This window comes from Anomaloglossus baeobatrachus, chromosome 6 (assembly GCF_048569485.1).
Source record: "Anomaloglossus baeobatrachus isolate aAnoBae1 chromosome 6, aAnoBae1.hap1, whole genome shotgun sequence".
NCBI lineage: Eukaryota > Metazoa > Chordata > Amphibia > Anura > Aromobatidae > Anomaloglossus > Anomaloglossus baeobatrachus.
Window position 1 is genome coordinate 119,594,812 of NC_134358.1, and position 19,787 is coordinate 119,614,598.

Genomic DNA, 19,787 nt, shown 5'->3' on the forward strand with positions numbered 1-19,787 from the left:
CCATGGGTGGGAATAAACAGAAAACTGAGAAGTAGGCGAAACCTAACTTCACAAATGGGCGACAGCCGCCTGAAGGATGCGTCTGCCCAAGCTCGCATCTGCCGAAGCATGAGCATGCACTTGGTAGTGCTTCGAAAAGGTGTGCAGACTAGACCAAGTGGCAGCCTGACAGACCTGCTGAGCCGTAGCCTGGTGCCTGAAAGCCCAAGAGGCACCGACAGCTCTGGTCGAGTGTGCCTTGATCCCCGGCGGGGGAGGCACCTGAGTACACTGGTAGGCATCGGATATGGCCGACCTAATCCAACGAGCTAGGGTCGGTTTAGAAGCCGAGAGACCCTTGCGCTGACCTGTGGTCAGCACAAAAAGAGAGGTGCACCGCCTAAGAACAGCGGTGCGTGACACATAGATCCGGAGCGCCCGCACCAGATCTAAAGTATGCAACGCTTTCTCAAAGCGATGAACAGGAGCCAGACAAAAGGAAGGCAATGAAATGTCCTGGTTAAGGTGGAAAGGAGACACCACCTTAGGGAGAAAGTCCGGAGTCGGACGGAGAACCACCTTGTCTTGATAAAAAAACAAAAAAGGTGACTCCGAAGAGAGCGCAGCCAAATCAGAGACTCTCCTGAGAGAAGTTATGGCCACCAGAAAGACAACTTTCTGTGAAAGACGAAACAAAGAAACCTCCCTAAGAGGCTCAAAGGGGGGTTTCTGTAAGGCCGTGAGGACCAGATTAATATCCCAGGGATCCAAAGGCCGCCGGTAAGGTGGAACGATGTGAGATGCGCCCTGCATGAAGGTGCGCACCTGAGCCACTCGGGCGATACGCCGCTGGAACAACACTGACAGGGCCGAGACCTGTCCCTTAAGGGAATTGAGGGATAGTCCTAGCTGCAGACCGGACTGTAGAAAGGACAGGATGGTCGGCAAGGAAAAAGGCCAAGGGGCATGGCCGGAAGAACGACACCAGGACAGGAAAATTCTCCAAGTCCTGTGATAAATTTTGGCCGAGGAAGACTTCCGAGCCTGAGTCATAGTGGAGATGACTTCAGGAGGGATACCAGAAGTCGTCAAGATCCAGGACTCAAGAGCCACGCCGTCAAACAGAGCCGCAGAATTCTGGCGGAAAAACGGACCTTGTGAGAGAAGGTCTGGGCGGTCCGGGAGATGCCACGGCACCTCTACGGACAGATGGAGCAGGTCTGGGTACCAAGCTCGCCTGGGCCAGTCTGGAGCAATGAGTATGACCCGACGGCCCTCCATTCTGATCTTGCGCAGGACTCTGGGCAAGAGAGCTAGAGGGGGAAACACGTAAGACAGACGGAACTGGGACCAATCCTGAACCAGCGCGTCCGCTGCAAAGGCCTGAGGATCGTGGGAGCGAGCCACGTAAACTGGGACCTTGTTGTTGTGCCGGGATGCCATTAGATCCACTTCCGGAGTGCCCCACTTGCGGCAGATCGACCGGAAAACAGCCGGATGCAGAGCCCACTCGCCGCTGTCCACGGTTTGACGGCTGAGATAATCTGCCTCCCAGTTTTCTACGCCTGGGATGTGGACTGCGGATATGGTGGACTTGGAGTCCTCCGTCCACTGAAGGATGCGTTGAACCTCCAACATTGCCAGGCGGCTGCGAGTCCCGCCCTGGTGATTGATGTAGGCAACTGCTGTCGCGTTGTCTGACTGGACTCGAATGTGCTTGCCCGCCAACAGGTGGTGAAAGGCTACGAGAGCTAGGAGCACAGCTCTGATTTCCAGCACATTGATCGAGAGGACTGATTCGGACGGAGTCCAAGTGCCCTGTGCTCGGTGGTGGAGAAATACTGCTCCCCAGCCGGATAGACTGGCATCCGTGGTGAGGATCACCCAGGACGGGGTCAGGAAGGAGCATCCCTGAGACAGAGAGAGGGGCCGAAGCCACCACTGAAGAGAGCTCCTGGTCTGTGGCGACAGAGCCACCAACCTGTGCAAGGAAGAAGTCCGCTTGTCCCAACAGCGGAGAATGTCCAGCTGCAGAGGACGCAGATGTAACTGGGCAAAGGGAACCGCTTCCATTGACGCCACCATCTGACCCAGCACCTGCATGAGGTGCCTGATGGAATGACGGCGGGGCCTCAGCAGAGAGCGCACCGCCAGATGGAGGGACTGCTGTTTGACTAAGGGCAGCTTGACAAGTGCCGGCAGAGTCTCAAATTGCATCCCTAGGTACGTGAGTTTTTGGGTCGGGGTCAGAGTGGACTTGGGCAGATTGACAAGCCACCCGAATTGAACAAGAGTGGCGAGAGTGAGCGAGACACTCCGCTGACAGTCTGCACTGGATGAAGCCTTGACAAGAAGGTCGTCCAGGTAAGGAATCACTGCCAACCCCTGGAGGTGCAAAACCGCAACCACTGCTGCCATGACCTTGGTGAATACTCGAGGGGCCGTGGCTAACCCGAAGGGGAGAGCCACGAATTGGAAATGTTCCTCTCCGACTGCAAAACGTAGCCAACGCTGGTGTGAAACTGCAATTGGCACATGCAGATAGGCATCTCTGATGTCGATGGATGCCAGGAAATCTCCTTGGGTCATTGAGGCAATGACTGATCGCAGAGACTCCATGCGAAAATTCCGCACCTGAACATGCTTGTTGAGAAGCTTGAGATCCAGGATGAGCCGGAAGGAACCGTCCTTTTTGGGGACTAGGAGGAGATTTGAGTAGAAACCTCTGAACCGTTCCCTGGCGGGAACCGGTACAATTACTCCGTTGGCCTGCAAGGATGCCACGGCCTGAGAGAAGGCGGCGGCCTTGGAGCAGGGAGGAGTTGACAGAAAAAATCTGTTTGGCGGGCTGGAAGAGAATTCTATCCTGTAGCCGTGGGAGATGATATCCCGCACCCACTGATCGGAGACGTGTTGAAACCACACGTCGCCAAAGTGGGAGAGCCTGCCACCGACCAAGGACGTTGCTGGCTCGGCCAGATAGTCAAGAGGAGGCTGCCTTGGTGGCAGCAGCTCCTGCGGACCCTTGTGGACGCGGCTTCTTGCACCAGGTGGGCTTCTGGTCCTTGGCTGAGTTAGTGGACGAGGCCGAGGGCTTAGAGGACGACCAGTTAGAGGAACGAAAGGAACGAAACCTCGACTGGTTCCTGCCCTGGACAGGTTTCCTGGTTTTAGTCTGTGGCAAGGAAGTAATCTTCCCGCCAGTAGCCTCCTTAATAATTTCATCCAGTTGTTCACCGAACAGCCTGGACCCAGCAAATGGGAGCCCAGCAAGGTACTTCTTTGAAAGAAGCATCTGCCTTCCACTCTCGAAGCCACAAGATCCTGCGGATAGCGAGGGAATTAGCGGAAGCCACCGCAGTGCGGTGAGAAGCCTCCAGCATGGCAGACATGGCGTAGGCTGAAAAGGCTGAAGCCTGGGAAGTTAAGGCAACCAATTCAGGCATAGAGTCCCTAGTGAGGGAATGCATCTCCTCTAGGGAAGCAGAGATGGCTTTGAGAGCCCACACTGCTGCAAAGGATGGGGAGAACGAGGCCCCTGCCGCCTCATAGACAGACTTGGCCAGGAGGTCAACCTGGCGGTCAGTGGGATCCTTAAGTGAGGTGCCATCAGCCACAGATACAACTGTCCGGGCTGAGAGTCTAGACACCGGAGGGTCTACCTTTGGTGAGAGAGCCCACTCCTTGACCACCTCTGGTGGAAAAGGAAAACGGTCATCAGAACCACGCTTAGGAAAGCGTTTGTCAGGACAGGCTCTGGGCTTGGACACAGTGGCCTGAAAACTGGGGTGGTTAAAGAACACACTCCTTGTTCTCTTAGGCGAGGTAAACTGGTGCTTTTCTGCCAGAGAGGGTTGCTCCTCTGATACTGGCGGATTGAGGTCCAGTACAGAATTAATGGACGCAATCAAATCACTAACATCTGCATCACCCTCGGTCAGATCAATGGGGCACATGGAGGTAGCGTCCGAGCCCCCAGTAAAGACATCCTCCTCGTCCTGCGAGTCAGCTCGTGAATCGGAGCCGCGGGACGAGGAAGGAGAGGGGACCCTGCGTCTCCTTTTAGGAGGACGGGGTCTGGGAGCAGATGAAGAATCCTCTGTGAGCTCTGCAGAGCGAGCCGAAGCAGCAGAGGCGCCCTGAGAAGGGGGCTGATGCATGCTCAGCAGAGTCCGGGACAACTCTCCCATGGAGTCGGCAAAGGACTGGGAGATAGCCTTAGAAAACGATTCTACCCAAGCCGGGGGTTCAGCCACCGGGGCCGGAGCACCCGGAGGGACCACTGGGGAGACTCCAGGCTGAGGCACCACCATGTTAGAGCAGGCATCACAATGTGGATATGTGCTCGGTTCAGGCAGTACGAGCTTACATGCAGTGCATATTGAGTACAGCCTTGCAGCCTTGCTCCTAGTGTGAGACATGCTGCTGAGGTGGGGGCTCTGCAGTAAAGAACACACTCCTTCAGAATGACCCCCAGAGAGTGTATAAGAAGGTCCACAACCAGGGGTTGTGGCTTACCAGACCGTTTGTGTGCCCTCCGGATCCCACAGCTCGGACCCCCAGACAGGTTGCAGAGATGCAGCAGCCAGCGCCGATCAGTGTGAGAACGCTGATAAAATGGCGCCGGAGTGAGGAGGGGGGGAGGGGCTTAGTCCAAGAGCGGGAACCGGAGGGCCAAGGAGATATACAGGGGAGGGAAACATCTCTTCAGAGAGGAGTGTCCTCCCCTGTGCCGAACGGCCGGTGGGCGGCGCCGCACTGTCCCTCTGCATGACTGACATGCAGGGGCAGTGAAAACAAAACTAGGCCGCAGCCGAAGCCGGGGCCTAAATTTTACAATTCGGCCGGCGCGCAGGCACCCTCGGCGCGGTTCTCAGGTGAAAACCAGAGAACCGGCCGGAAATGTCACAAAAGTAAACTGACACACTCTCCCCAACAATAAAGATGCAAGGGACCCCCTGACAATAACGTCTCAAATACTTAGCTTGTGAGACGCAGGGCCAAGTCCCTGAGGGATGAGTGCTCCGTCCGGCAGGGTCCTGAAAGGGCTGCGGATGGAGACCGGTCTCCTGCAAGGCAGTGAGAACCGTGCTGGCTCCCACTTCAAGCCAGAGCCCGAGGGATGGTGAAGGAGCGCGGCATGTAAGGCTCCAGCCTTGAAATCAACCTTAACAACACCGCCGACACAGTGGGGTGAGAAGGGACATGCCGGGGGTCCAGCTTGGACCCGCTTTTCTTCAGACTCTTTAAAATCAAAAATCAGATGAGAATGCATGTGTGGATGTGTGCCTCCTGAACACAAAGCATTGAACTGGCTATATTTGGTTATCCAGGGGGTGTATATGCTCGGAGGGAGGAGCTACACTTTTTAGTGTAGTACTTTGTGTGTCCTCCGGAGGCAGAAGCTATACACCCATGGTCTGGGTCTCCCATAGGAACGATGAAGAAAATGGTGTGAAAGGAGCCTAATACACAAGCTCAAAAACAACTTCCCCCATGAACCAGCGTTTTGCCCATTCGTGATCGGCAGCGAGTTGACGCTGGCAGATTTTCGAGAAGTGAGCGCACCTAGTCACACTCGTTCCCAATGCCATTGTAAATGTACTCCAACAAAAGAGATGATGCTTACGGAAAATAAGTGTGGGGGTATCCTTTCCATAAACTTGTGGGATCTGAAAGGTAGTTCTCCTAGAAAAAGAAAAATACAAAATCAGTACATGAAAAAATAAGCATGTATCAGCTGAAAGCCTCTGATAAAGCATATCCCTCCCAACAGTGAATTACACGGCATTCTTCAACCATTAGCGCAGTATCCAAACATTTTAATTAGTGGTTGTGCAGGTAGTGATTTTGCTGAAAATAACATTATCGTTCAGAGGTGGTTACTATGGAAACACTAATACCACAAACACTGCCAGCTTTCCAGCTCAGCTTGCAGTGATCTACCAGACTTCCTTTAAGTCACCTAACCATTTACTGCATGGAGATCAGAAAGCAGAAAGGGAAAATATTGCCCTGCCGTGTGTCTTTATAGAACATAGGAACGACGTATCTTCGGCCAGCTCAAAGTCGTCCAAGTCCCAAGTGTGCCATACAAATAAAAACGAGTACACCAGAATCACTGAACAAAAGCCTGGGGAAAATTAAGTGTTTTACTGCTCATCCACTGCTACTGTAATATTGGACAAGTCAAAACTAGAATTCCCTGTAAGGTATACTGGACACAGTGATAAATATTGTTTGAACTATTAGGACCTATGCACACTTTGCAGATTTGCTGATTTTTTTTCTGCACAGATGTCACAATTTTCAGATTCCAGCAAAGTGTATAAGAATCCTGAAGTCTCATGCACACGTTGCTTATTTTCTCCGCGCAGATTTAAATCTTCAGCTGCAGATTTTTCACTCACACTAATAAGTGGGGAAAATCTGCACCAAAAATGCATGAAGAAAAAAAAACAAAAAACTGCACTGAAAATGCTTTTGCCTTTGCATTTTTCCTGCCAAGAGATGCAGAAATTTCTAGACCAAATACTTAAAGGGAACCTGTCACCGTTTTTTCGGCATATAAACTGCAGCCACCACCAGTGGGCTCTTATATACAGCAATCTAACATGCCATATATAAGAGCCCAGGCCACTGTGTAGAACATAAACACTTTATAATACTTACCTAACGGTCGCGCTGCAGTGGAGTTGGGCCAAATGGTTGCCTCTGTTGTCTGATGTCAGCGCTTCCTGTTTCGGCCATCTTTCTGCTTATGAAGCCTGTGTGCATGATGCATCCTGCGTCATACACAATCGCCGGTCCCGCACAGGCGCACTACAATACTTTGATCTGCCCTGCTCAGGACCTGAACGCCAGAGAGTGTGGATGACAGACGCGTCATGCACCCCGGCAACAGAAGAAGTCCGAAAGAGGCGGCACAGGCACTGGATAACAGAGACCCCCATCTGACTCAATTCCACCGCAGAGCGACTGTAAGGCTAAGTTCACACACTGCGTTTTTTTGATGCTGCATTTTTGGCCGCTAAAAACGCACAAAAACGCACCCGCGTCGAAAAAACGCGTAAAAAAAAATGCGTTTTTCCCGCGATTTGGTGCGTTTTTGATCTCTGAGTTTTTCTGCATTTTTCCAATGCATTGCATGGGGGGAAAACGCAGAAAACCGCAGGAAAGAATTGACATGTCCATTTTTTTTTTTCAAGCTCAAAAACGCAGCTTAGAAAAAAAAAAAAGTTGTGTGCGGTCAGCAAAAATGAAAACTCAGACTTTGCTGGGGAACCAAAGTCATGCAGTTTTGAGGCCAAAAACGCACCCGAAAAACGTGCAAAAACGCTGCGAAAAACGCACTGTGCGCACATAGCCTTAGGTGAATATTATAAAGTGTTTTTTATGTTCTACACAGCGGCCCAGGCTCTTATATACAGCATTCTAACATCCTGTATATAAGATGCCACTGGTGGTGGCCGCAGCTTATATGCCGAAAAAAACGGTGACAGGTTCCCTTTAACATGTGCATATACCCTTACAATGGTCTTCTACTGAAGAAAACTCAAAGACGATCATATTGGCTCAAATCTGTGACCTACATTAGGAGGTGGCAGCAAGTAGTAGAGAAGACCATCAGTCATTAGATGTAGATCTATTTGCCTAGGATTTGCATTCTCCACAACTAATTCTGTGCAAAACCAAGCTCCATTTTCAATGTTCTAACCATACAGCCAATCACAAGGCCCGGTTTATCTACACATTCCAAAAGCTGTCACTTTTCTTTAGTTTCTCAAACAAGATAATCGTATGTTTTTGGGGTTTTTTTTTTTTTTAGTTTTTCAGTGGGGTTTGTAAGGCAAATTGTATTTCTGAAAACGTTTGACTGCACATGCAATATTCACATGCACAGTACCATGGAATTAATAATGCTCTTAGAATAAAATTATAATTTATTGGACTGAAAGCCATTTTTATAAAAAGAAAACCCTTTAACCAATTCTGATAGTTTTTTGGGTATCTTTTTATTTTGAGGACGTTTACAGTGCAATACAACTTTATTCTATGGATCAGTATGATCATTGCAATTCTGTGGAGCTCACAGGTTTCTTAAAGTGGTATTCTAGTAGATCGATAATGGTCAGATTAAATGGAGGCTTCACACTTGGCACCCCCACTGATGACCAGAAGGGGGCACTTGTATCCCCGACTAGGACAACAGTCTGCATGCTTAACTGCGGCTAGATATTTCCTATGGGACTGCTGGCAATTCAGTGTGTTAATTTTATAGTTTAGAAGTTACACATTATCAGCAACATCACATGGCGGGTTTCTTTTTTTTTCTTCTTTTTGGCGCTATAGTACACAGGAGGCAAGAGCTAGAGACCGTCATTAGGACACAAGCATAGAGTAAAGACCCCTCTGTTTGTCTAACTGCTTAGTAGCTATGGTCATCACTCACTGCAGCATGTAAGGGGTTAAACAGCATGGTGTCTGCTGTATATTAAAGATGCCACAACCTTCTGCTCATATAAGATGTTTATCGTATCCATACAAAAGGGATTAATCCTGGTCATTTTAGGGCTGGACATGAAATTACAGCTAGTCAAGTCAAATATTGGCAATAATAGGACAGCAGTATTCAGAGGCGACCAGTGTTCAGTAATCTAATCAACACACAATTTCTCATAATACAAACACATCCTACTGATATACGAAAAGGCTTACCGAGACAATAATACTAGTTCCCCAGACACAAGAGAAAAAGTAAAAAGCACTCAGCTGCCCAGACTCATTGAACTTGCTGTGTTTGGTCTTGGAAAAATGCATGCGCCTGTTAATTTTCTGAAATATAAAAGATTACAGTTAGGAAAAATCAACGTAAGATGAAATGAACATCCGAAATAGGACATTAAGGCCCTGTCCGCACTAGAAAATGGAATTTTCTTAAGAAAATTCCGCACCCTCTGAGAGATTACCGCATCTGCGGGGAAAAAACGCAGCAAACCACACCCGAAAACCGCATGCGATTTTACCGTGGTTTGCCGCAAATTTTACGCAGGAAGAAGTTGATAGCACAGGGAGATACTCATCTGTCCCTGCTCCTTCTGTCCGTGGTGCTGAAGTCTCTTGCGATGCTGTGTCCCTTGCAGCTGTCTCCATATGCATGAGCCGGCCTGGAAGCAGTAGACCAGCGTCCGAAGGCAGCCTCGCTGGAGAAGGCGAGTATATCAGTGGCCAGCTCACTTCACTTGTGGCCTGACCCTCACAGTGAGCAGTCATGGTCTATGGCGCTCGCTGTGTCAGGTGTAGGAGAGCTGGAAGCGTCGTGGGACCTCGTGTGGATTATGTCGGACCTGGAGGGCTGTTATTGGTGGGGTTAATAAAGTGGTGAAAGAGGGGGTTTTATTGTCTTATTTCAAATAAAGGATTTTTAGGGTGTTTGTGTTTATTTACTTTCACAGTTTAGTGATGAGGGGGTGTCTCAGACGCCTGCTATCACTAAACTAGGACTTAGTGGCAGCTATGGGCTGCTGCCACTGACTCCTTATTACCCATGATTGCCACCGCACCAGGGCAATTCGGGATGAGCGGGGAAAAGTCCCGGGACCGTCTCATCTAATGGATGCGGCAATTCCGGGAGGTTGCTGGCTGATATTTTTTAGGCTGGGGGTTCCCCAGTCTGAGAATAACCGGCTCCCAGCTGTGAGGCTTTATCCTGGCTGGTTATCAAAATTGGGGGGACCGCACGCCGGTTTTAAATATTTATTTTACTGTACGCTATAGACCCACCCACCGGCGTCTGTGATTGGTTGCAGTCAGACAGCTGTCACTCAGCGTGGGGGTGGGTCTGACTGCAAAAAAAAAAAAATCAGACACCAGTGAGCAGGGAAAGCATGAATATGTTATGAGACTAATGAGCTGCCGCCTCTGAAAGATGAAAAAGCTGCCGCGGGAGCAGTGTGACAGCCGAATGGTGATCGGTGGGTATGTAGCGCTTGCTCCTACCCCTTTGCGCCAGAATGTGTTCCCCATAAACTTTATAATTGGAGCAGCATCTGGCCAGATACCGGAGATCAATCCTCCGCCAACCCAGAGTCAGCGGATGATTGATCTGCCACCCCTCCAAAACGCAGGGATCTGCAGAAAAGAAGTGACATGCTACTAGTTTTCTGAAGCGGAAATTCCGCATCAAAACCTGTTGATTAAAAAAAAAAAAAAAAAGTGTGCGCACAGCATTTTTTTTTTTTTTACCATGGGTTTTGCTGGGCAAGGACTGCAGCAAAACATGCAGCAAATCCGTGGTAAAAAAACGCAGTGTGCACACAGGGCCTAAAGCCCATAATTGTTAAACGTATGCATAAAAATCTACTGGAGCCCCAAACATAAGCCTACAACTGACCAACTAGAGACATAACTGAGCTAGTAAAGAACAAATCAGTGTCAAAAGAAGGGAATTTTGTTTACTTACCGTAAATTCCTTTTCTTCTAGCTCCTATTGGGAGACCCAGACAATTGGGTGTATAGCTTCTGCCTCCGGAGGCCACACAAAGTATTACACTTTAAAAAGTGTAACCCCTCCCCTCTGCTATACACCCTCCCGTGCATCACGGGCTCATCAGTTTTGGTGCCAAAGCAGGAAGGAGGAAACTTATAAATTGGTCTAAGGTAAATTCAATCCGAAGGATGTTCGGAGAACTGAAACCATGAACCAAAAGAACAATTCAACATGAACAACATGTGTACACAAAAGAACAACAGCCCGAAGGGAACAGGGGCGGGTGCTGGGTCTCCCAATAGGAGCTAGAAGAAAAGGAATTTACGGTAAGTAAACAAAATTCCCTTCTTTGTTGCTCCATTGGGAGACCCAGACAATTGGGACGTCCAAAAGCAATCCCTGGGTGGGTAAAGAATACCTCGATAAAAAGAGCCGAAAAAACGGCCCCCTCTTACAGGTGGGCAACTGCCGCCTGAAGGAGTCGCCTACCTAGGCTGGCATCTGCCGAATCATCGGCATGCACCTGATAGTGTTTCATGAAAGTGTGCACACTCGACCAGGTAGCCGCCTGACACACCTGCCGAGCCGTAGCCTGGTGTCGCAATGCCCAGGACACCGACGGCTCTGGTAGAATGGGCCTTCAGCCCTGCAGGAATCGGAAGCCTAAAAGAACGGTAGGCTTCAAGAATCGGTTCCTTGATCCACCGAGCCAAGGTTGACTTGAAAACCTGAAATCCCTTACTCTGGCCCGCGATCAGGACAAGAGCGCATCAGACCGGCGCAGGGGCGCCGTGCGAGAAATGTAGAGCCGGAGTGCTCTCACCAGATCTAATAAATGCAAATCCTTTTCACATTGGTGAACTGGATGCAGACCCAAAGAGGGTAAGACGATATCCTGATTGAGATGAAACGGGGATACCTTAGGGAGAAAGTCCGGGACCGGACGTAGAACCACCCTATCCTGGTGAAACACCAGGAAGGGGGCTTTGCCTGACAGCGCTGCTAGCTCAGACACTCTTCTGAGTGATGTGACTGCCACTAGGAAGGCCACCCTTTGCGAAAGGCGAGATAGAGAGATCCCGCATCGGCTCGAAAAGTGGCTTCTGAAGAGTCGTCAGCACCCTGTTAAGATCCGAGGGTGTTAACGGACGCTTGTAAGGTGGGACCGGAAAGCGCCGATACTTGTCCCTTGAGAGAGCCGAGAGACAAGCCCTTGTCCATTCCGGATTGAAGGAAAGAAAGAAAAAGTGGGCAAGGCAAACGGCCAGGGAGTAAAACCCTGATCAGAGCACCAGGATAAGAAGATCCTCCAAGTCCTGTGATAGATCTTGGCGGACGTTGGTTTCCTGGCCTGTCTCATGGTGGCAATGACATCTGGAGATATCGCTGATGACGCTAGGAGCCAGGACTCAATGGCCACACAGTCAGGTTTAGAGCCGCAGAATTCAGAAGGAAATATGGCCCTTGAGGCAGCAAGTCTGGTCGGTCTGGGAGTGTGCACGGTTGACCCACCGTGAGGTGCCACAGATCCGGGTACCACGATTACCTCGGCCAGTCTGGAGCGACGAGGATGGCGCGGCGACAGTCTGACCTGATCTTGCGTAACACTCTGGGCAGTAGTGCCAGAGGAGGAAATACATAAGGCAGTCGAAACTGCGACCAGTCGTGAACTAGCGCGTCTGCCGCCAGAGCTCTGTGATCCTTGGACCGAGCCATGAATGCCGGGACTTTGTTGTTGTGCCGAGACGCCATTAGATCGACGTCCGGCGTTCCCCAGCGGCAACAGATCTCTAGAAACACGTCCGGGTGAAGAGACCATTCCCCTGCGTCCATGCCCTGGCGACTGAGAAAATCTGCTTCCCAGATTTCTACGCCCGGGATGTGAACTGCGGAGATGGTGGAGGCTGTGGCTTCCGCCCACAGCCGAATCCGCCGAACTGCTCGGAAGGCTTGACGACTGCGTGCGCCGCCCTGGTGGTTGATGTACGCAACCGCCGTGGCGTTGTCCGACTGAATTCGGATCTGCCTGCCCTCCAGCCACCGCTGGAACACCTTTAGGGCTAGATCCACTGCCCTTATCTCCAGAACATTGATCTGAAGGGAGGACTCTGTCGGAGTCCAGGTTCCCTGAGCCGAGTGGTGGAGGAAGACCGCTCCCCACCCTGACAGACTCGCGTCCGTCGTGACCACAGCCCCAGCTGGGGGCCGGAAGGATTTTTCCTTCGCCCAGGAAGTGGAAAGAAGACACCACTGAAGAGAGGTTTTGCTGCAAGGGAAAGAGAGACGTTCTTGTCTAGGGACGTCGACCTCCTGTCCCATTTGCGGTGTCCGATAGAATCGGACGCAAACGAAACTGCGCAAGGGAACTGCCTCCCTTGCTGCCACCATCTTCCTTAGAAAGTGCATGAGGCGCCTCAAGGGGTGACCGGGCCCGAAGGAAAGATTGCACCCCTGTCTGTAGTGAACGCTGACTATGCAGCGGAAGCTTCACTATCGCTGAGAGAGTATGAAACTCCATCCCGAGGCAAGTCAGTGATTGGGTCGGTGTCAGTTTTGACCTTGGAAATTTGATGATCCACCCGAACCCCTGGAGAGTCTCCAGAGCAATGGTCAGGTTGTGTTGACATGCCACCCAGGAGGGTGTCTTGACTAGAAGATCGTCTAGGTAAGTGATCACCGAGCGGCCCTGAGAGTGTAGGACCGCCACCACTGCTGCCATGACCTTGGTGAAGACCCGTGGGGCTGTCGCCAGGCCGAATGGCAGTGCCACGAACTGAAGGTGTTCGTCCCTGATGGCGAAACGCAGAAAGCGTTGAAGCTCGGGTGCGATCGGCACATGGAGATAAGCATCCTTTATGTCAATTGATGCTAGGAAGTCTCCTTGTGACATCGAGGCTTCAGTGTTCACCGCCTGAAAAAGTGCATCGGCTCGCTCGGGGGGCGGAGATGTTTTGAAGAAACGAGTCGGAGGACGAGAGCAGAGCTCTATCCTGTAACCGTGAGACAGAATGTCTCTCACCCATCGGTCTTGGACATGTGGCCACCAGGCGTCGCAAAAGCGGGAGAGCCTGCCACCGACCGAGGACGCGGTCTTGGTGAGGCCGAAGTCACGAGGAAGCCGCCTTGTGACTTAGATCGCCATGCAGAAGAGTTCCTCTAGCCCTCCTCTGACCTGTTGGACGTGGAGGAACGGAACTTTGCTGAGGACCGAAATGACCGAAACCTTTGGACTGGGGCAAGGACGAGACCTTTCCCTTGGACTGTCTAGTAACTTCATCCAATTGCTCGCCAAACAAACGGTCGCCAGAAAATGGCAAACCGGTTAAGAACTTCTTGGAAGCAGAGCCTGCCTTCCATTCACGTAGCCACATGGCCCTGCAGACTGCCACCGAATTGGTGGATGCTACCGCTGTACGGCTCGCAGAGTCCAGGAACGGCGTTCATGGCGTAGAACGAAAAAACCTACGCCTGAGAAGTGAAGGACACAACCTGCGGGGCAGAGGTATGTGCAACCGCAATAATCTCAGAGAAGCTGAGATAGCTTGGAGTGCCCTCACGGCTGCGAAGGCTGGAGCAAAAGATGCGACTATGGCTTCATAGATGGATTTCATCATAAGCTTTATTTGCCTGTCAGTGGCATTCGTGAGAGATGGACATCTGCCCCTAATACTACGGATCTAGCCGCCAGCCTAGAGACTGGGGGATCCACCCTGTGACACTGAGCCCAACCCTTAAGCACGTCAGGGGGAAAAAGGGTAACGCGTGTCAATAAGGCGCTTAGTAAGCGCTTGTCCGTAAAGTTCTGTGCTTCTGGACGGCCCCTCTGGAGTTAGAGTGATCGAAACACGCACTCCTGATGAAGTCGGGGAAGGTTCCCAGCGGGCCCGCTTAGCCTATCAGAGGCCGCGGTCCGTGACGGAGTTCTCACCGTGGGATCTGGGTGTTACCCCAGGAGCCCCTTGTTGTACCGACCCAGAGGGACCCGGAAGCGATGAACTCACAGCTCCCTGGCCCTGTGTTATCGGTCTGGACTGAAAGGCTTCCAGTATCTTAGCAGACCCTCTGTCCATAGACTGAGTCCTGGAATGTGAAAGCTACTCAGAGATTTGCTGATTCCAACATGCAAACTCTGTCCCTGTCATCTGTGCAGTGGAAACCGGCGGTACCACCTGGCCGAGGGTCCCACCAGTGCCGGAGGCTCCGGCTGAGTGAGTGCCCTCGGGGCCAAGCATTGTACACAATGAGGGTATGTGGAACCTGCCTGTAATATAGCCGCACAAGAGGTACAGGTTGAAAATAAGCCAGTGCCTTGGCACCCTTACTCTTTAAGAGCAGACAACAGCATGTCGTCCGCAGAGTAATCAGTGAGGGTATACAGCCAAAAGCAAATAATGCTGCCGAACAGTGAGATCATATACCATATAAATAAACACACATTATATATATATATATATACTGCAGCACCAAGGGGGGTCAGCACCTGAAAACTGTTGCCCCACAGTGCTCAGTGAGGGGGAAGGAGGATACCAACGTATGCTCCAGCCCTCCCTGCCGACGTCCAGTCGGCCGTCCCGTCGTTACCCCTGACTGGCAGGCCCGAGAACGGGAGTATATGGTACTAGGCCGCAAGAGCCGTAACACAGATGCTGCATGCACCGTCCCTCAGGGGACACAGAGTACCTGTAGATGCAGGGCCATGTCCCTGACGATACTCCGTCTCCTGTCCGGCAGATTCCCCCAGGGGCTGCGGAGGGAGCCCGGTCCCAGTGGCTGGATGACCGGTTAGGATCCCACTTCCCCAGAGCCCCTAAGGGATGGGGAAGGAAAACGGCATGTGGCTCCTGCCTGTGTACCCGCAATGGGTACCTCAACCTTAACAGCACCGCCGACTCAGTGGCGTGAGAAGGGAGCATGCCGGGGGCCCTGTTAGGGCCCTCTTTTCTTCCATCCGATATGATCAGCAGCTGCTGCTGACTAAAATGTGGAGCATTGTGTGCATGTGTGCCTCCTTCAACACAAAGCATAAAACTGATGAGCCCGTGATGCACGGGAGGGTGTATAGCAGAGGGGAGGGGTTACACTTTTTAAAGTGTAATACTTTGTGTGGCCTCCGGAGGCAGAAGCTATACACCCAATTGTCTGGGTCTCCCAATGGAGCGACAAAGAAATATTTTTTTATTAAATCAGTATTAACAAATTATTAGAGAAAAAAAAAAAAAAAGTTTCATTAAATAAAAACCAGCTGAAAAAAAACTGAAGAAGACATGAAGAGCGAGAACAGCCGATTAATAAGAAAAAATAAAAACCTTGCTCCTCTTCCTATAGGTAGACTAGAATCCATTAGCTTTTGGACAATTGTTCAGAAGCGAATAAGTGGATTTTTGGATCTGATACAAATGTACTTACGTCCAAGACATATTCTTGTATAACAGCATGTAATATTATTGCCACAAGCATGTAGAAGAAAACGGTGGATACATCTTTGATGCCGTAGTGATATAACGAAACTGGTTCTGCGAGAAGACCTGTAAGATAAGAACACACCGTGTAATGTGGGAAGATCACGACTGCCTTAAGGGAGTTGATGAACAATTACAACTAATCACCAATCCATGGGATAATTAATGGCTCACTGTGGCCGATTCCTCCCAATAAGGCCCCCATACACAATGAATAAAACTCATCAGAACCCTCTGACCAACTGATGTGTATGGGGGGCCTGTACCTCAAGGATATTAAGTGGAATTTCAAAACTTAATCCCTTTATATTGAAGGAAGACAAGCAATTGCCAGAGCTGTAGCCACATTTAAAACCGGAACGCTCGGACAATCCGATCTTTGGGAGAACCAGCTCCTGTTTACGGCAGGCCAGAATGGATCAACGATGGCTCTATTTATTGTCTATAGGTTGAACAAATAGCGGAGCGCCATCAAATGGGAAACACAGGGTTACAATTCTTGAAGAAGCCATCCCATAATTTATTTTTTCCATTAAACGTGTATATTTGAATATAGTGTAATGAGATAATATAATCGCCTACAGCTGACTTCTCTGGGATCGAGTGCTGTTCTGCTCCTCTGCTCAGTGACATCGCCGCTCTGCAGACTCCCGGGGGTCACACCGCTCTGTGTATCCCAGAAAGGGCTTTTATACAGTAAGTCTTGGGCGCGTCAGACAGAGGCTCCATAGACTATAATTGGGAAAGACTTCCGGCTCACACTTTTCATAAAGTGATCAGGATAGGCTGCAGAGCAGGGACCACTGAGAAAAGGAGCAGAACATCGCTGGATGCCGGAGGAGGCAGTGGTAAGTATATTAATACACCTCCACTAGACACATTTAACTAAACAAAAAAAAAATATTATATTATATATATATTATATGCGCCGTATTTTTCATTTTACAAGACGCTCCGGATTACAAGACGTACCCCAAATTTAGAGATAAACCATATAAAAATGGGGTCCGTCTTATAATCCGGTGTTGTCTTACCGGAGGGAGGCAGCAGTGGTGGTGAAGCGGGGGTCACAGGAGGCAGAGGTAGTGCTGGCAGCGGCAGGTTAGTGGCGTCAGCAGCCGCAGAGGGCGAGTGGTGGAGCAGGCCGGTGCAGTGAGTGTCCCAGTCTGTCCGCGGTCCCGGTTCAAATAATGGCGCCTGGAGCACGGCGCATGTGCAGATTGAGCTCTTATCCAAGGGCTCCATCTGCATATGCGCTGACTCCTGGCACCATCATTTGAAACTGGGACCGCGGACAGACTGGGACACCTGCTGCACAGCTACTCTCGCCCACCCAGAGTGCTAGCTAGCAGGCCGCACGCACAGAGGCAGCCGGCACCGACAGGCACCCGGCTGCCCAAACGCACTCGGTAGCGGCACAGTCAGCCCCCCGGTAAGCTATATTTGGATTTTAAGATGCACCCCTCATTTTCCTCCCAAATTTTTGGGAGGAAAAGTGCGTCTTATAATCCGAAAAATACGGTATATATATATTTAATTTTTTTTTGCCATGGTGGTGCTTCATTGATGTAGCACCCAGCAAAGCTATATTTTCTAAATGTTTACTGTACATACACATTTAACATACGGCAGAACAGGTTACATAGGATAAGCTGGTCAAATCTCCTCTATACAATATTTTGTGTGTGCCATACATACTAATGAGACTCCAACATAATGCAGAGAACAGAAGTAAACATGGACCAGACCCTTTCCAGGCATTCAGCAACCAAACCCTACCCGAAGCTGTATCATTGGAGCAATGCAGCTGCGAGATTCTTCTGCCCCTATTTATGACTCTGGAGAGCTCCTTTATACAAGTCTACAACCTCCTAAAAAATGCTTTCTGCCAAGTGTGTGACTGGTGGGCAGAGCCCTGAAATAGCCCACACTGCCAGCCACCACTTTCTATTTTGGGGTCATGTTTTCTAGATTATTATTTTAGCGCTCTTGCTCTGTTTATTTACACCCTATAAGTGGTGACCTAACCGGGAGGTGAACAATAAGCCATATTAAAATGGGGCTGTCCAACCTACGTAAGAGAACAAAAACAGCAACAAATGCTAGAAAACAAAAAATGAACACTACTCCGCTCTCCTTTCCCCACTCTGATGCTCAGGTGGGCCTTTCGATTTTTGTTCATCATCAAGTGACCGCTGCAGACAATCATGAGCTACTGGAACAATACTGAGTGGAGTAGTGGGGTAACATATGGCACATGCCCACAGCAGTCACATGCTAGCCTCTAGGAAACAAAAACTGGGTGGGCCAAGAGTTTCCTTACAGAATCTTTACATGGTTGTCAAAAAGCTTGTAAAAAAGGGGGAAACAAGAATAATAAATAATATAACAGCCAATCCCTTCATTATTAGGAGAGAAACTACTACCAGACCGGTCTGCCCCCCCTCCCCCCACCCACCCAGTGCTCTTGTGTTTTGGGGGGGGAAATGGGGGAAGATGGCGTTCTTTTGAATGACTGTGTCTGACAGCTTTGTTGTGTTCAATCAGCTTTACTGAGTATCTATTGTTTTTTTTTTTGTTTTTTTTTTAAAAAAAGGGGCATTGCTCACAGGATAATAATGCAGTGCAGCCTAAAGACACAGCCCCCCAGAGTATCCTGTGAGCCATGCCCCCTTGTAAAGGCAATAACAGTTAGCTAATAAATAAATAATACAATAAGAACAAAGCCTGGCTACATTTCTCCTGGTGACAGGTCCTCTATGGTGTGTGCGCCTCCTTACCTTCCACTGGAATGGTGACATTATACTGTAGCGTGACAAACATGACGGCCACTTTTGCTGTAATCTAAACAAAGAGAAAATGACAACAGTTCATATTAATGTTCCAAACAAGTGATAACGTCAATCAAAGTCAGAGCAAGTAGAAAGTCTGAAGAACTAGATCCCCCAGCACTACCAGGCATGGCTTCTGGATCTGAAATCATGTATGGACCCAGCATTACATAGGTAATTGAGAAAAGGCTTTTGGCTATGGGAAAGAAGTCATTGCATGCCCTACTGCGTGCCTGATTAGGTGGCTTTCAAACAGTTTTTCGCTGGCACAATCCGGCGAATTTCAGATAAAATAGATCTGGCGTCGGATCAGTTTTATTCCCCATAGACTTGTATTAGCGCCAGATTGTGCCGGATGGTCTTGCGTTGCATGTGGTGTCTGCCAGATCCAGCGAAATTTCTTCGTCCGGCTGCTGGAAAGGACGCAGCATGCAATGTTCTTTGTCTCCTGCAAAAAAAACGGACCACACCGGATTTGGCGCTGTCCACCATGTTGTATAATGGAAGCCTATGGGTGCTGGATCCGTCGTCATCCGACATATGACGGAATCCAACGGTGGATCCATTTTTTTTTAACTGAGTATGCTCAGTATCACAACGGATCCGTAAAAAAAAAAAAAAAACAAAAAAAAACAGAAGGAACGCATGGAAAAAAACTGATGCAACGGATCAGTTTTTTCGCCGGATCTGCTGCATCAGTTTTTTTGGCGGATTGTGCCTGATGGCAAAAACCGGATGTGTGAAAGCAGCCTTACTGGAGGTGGCCATAAGCAGAGCTGATACCAGGTGTAGAGTATGGCAATATATGTACAGGTCTGGAAACCCATCCAAGCATGTGTACATGGATTGGGATAGAAAAATCAGTTGTGTCTTAAAGAAGCAGTGTAGAAATCTGAAGCACAGCCTGAGAAGTATATCCGCACTGTAAGTCGCCCGATGCTGCATATACGGAATACGCAGCAATCTATACATTTCCAGGACCCATGTGCACATGTCCTAAATATCCAGCTTCATATGTAGCTATGACTG

At 49.8% G+C, this 19,787-nt stretch overlaps 1 protein-coding gene across 1 annotated transcript in view; it reads right to left on the minus strand.

Moving 5' to 3' along the window:
• Window positions 1-19,787, minus strand: part of TRAM1 (translocation associated membrane protein 1) — a 56,090-nt gene that overhangs the window by 31,593 nt on the left and 4,710 nt on the right. Inside the window, exons 2-5 of the mRNA XM_075316316.1 lie at window positions 18,708-18,771; window positions 15,875-15,993; window positions 8,698-8,814; window positions 5,609-5,667 (exon numbers count right to left, since the gene is read on the minus strand). Coding sequence (XP_075172431.1) covers window positions 5,609-5,667; window positions 8,698-8,814; window positions 15,875-15,993; window positions 18,708-18,771 — 359 coding nt within the window. The remainder of the gene's footprint in view (window positions 1-5,608; window positions 5,668-8,697; window positions 8,815-15,874; window positions 15,994-18,707; window positions 18,772-19,787) is intronic.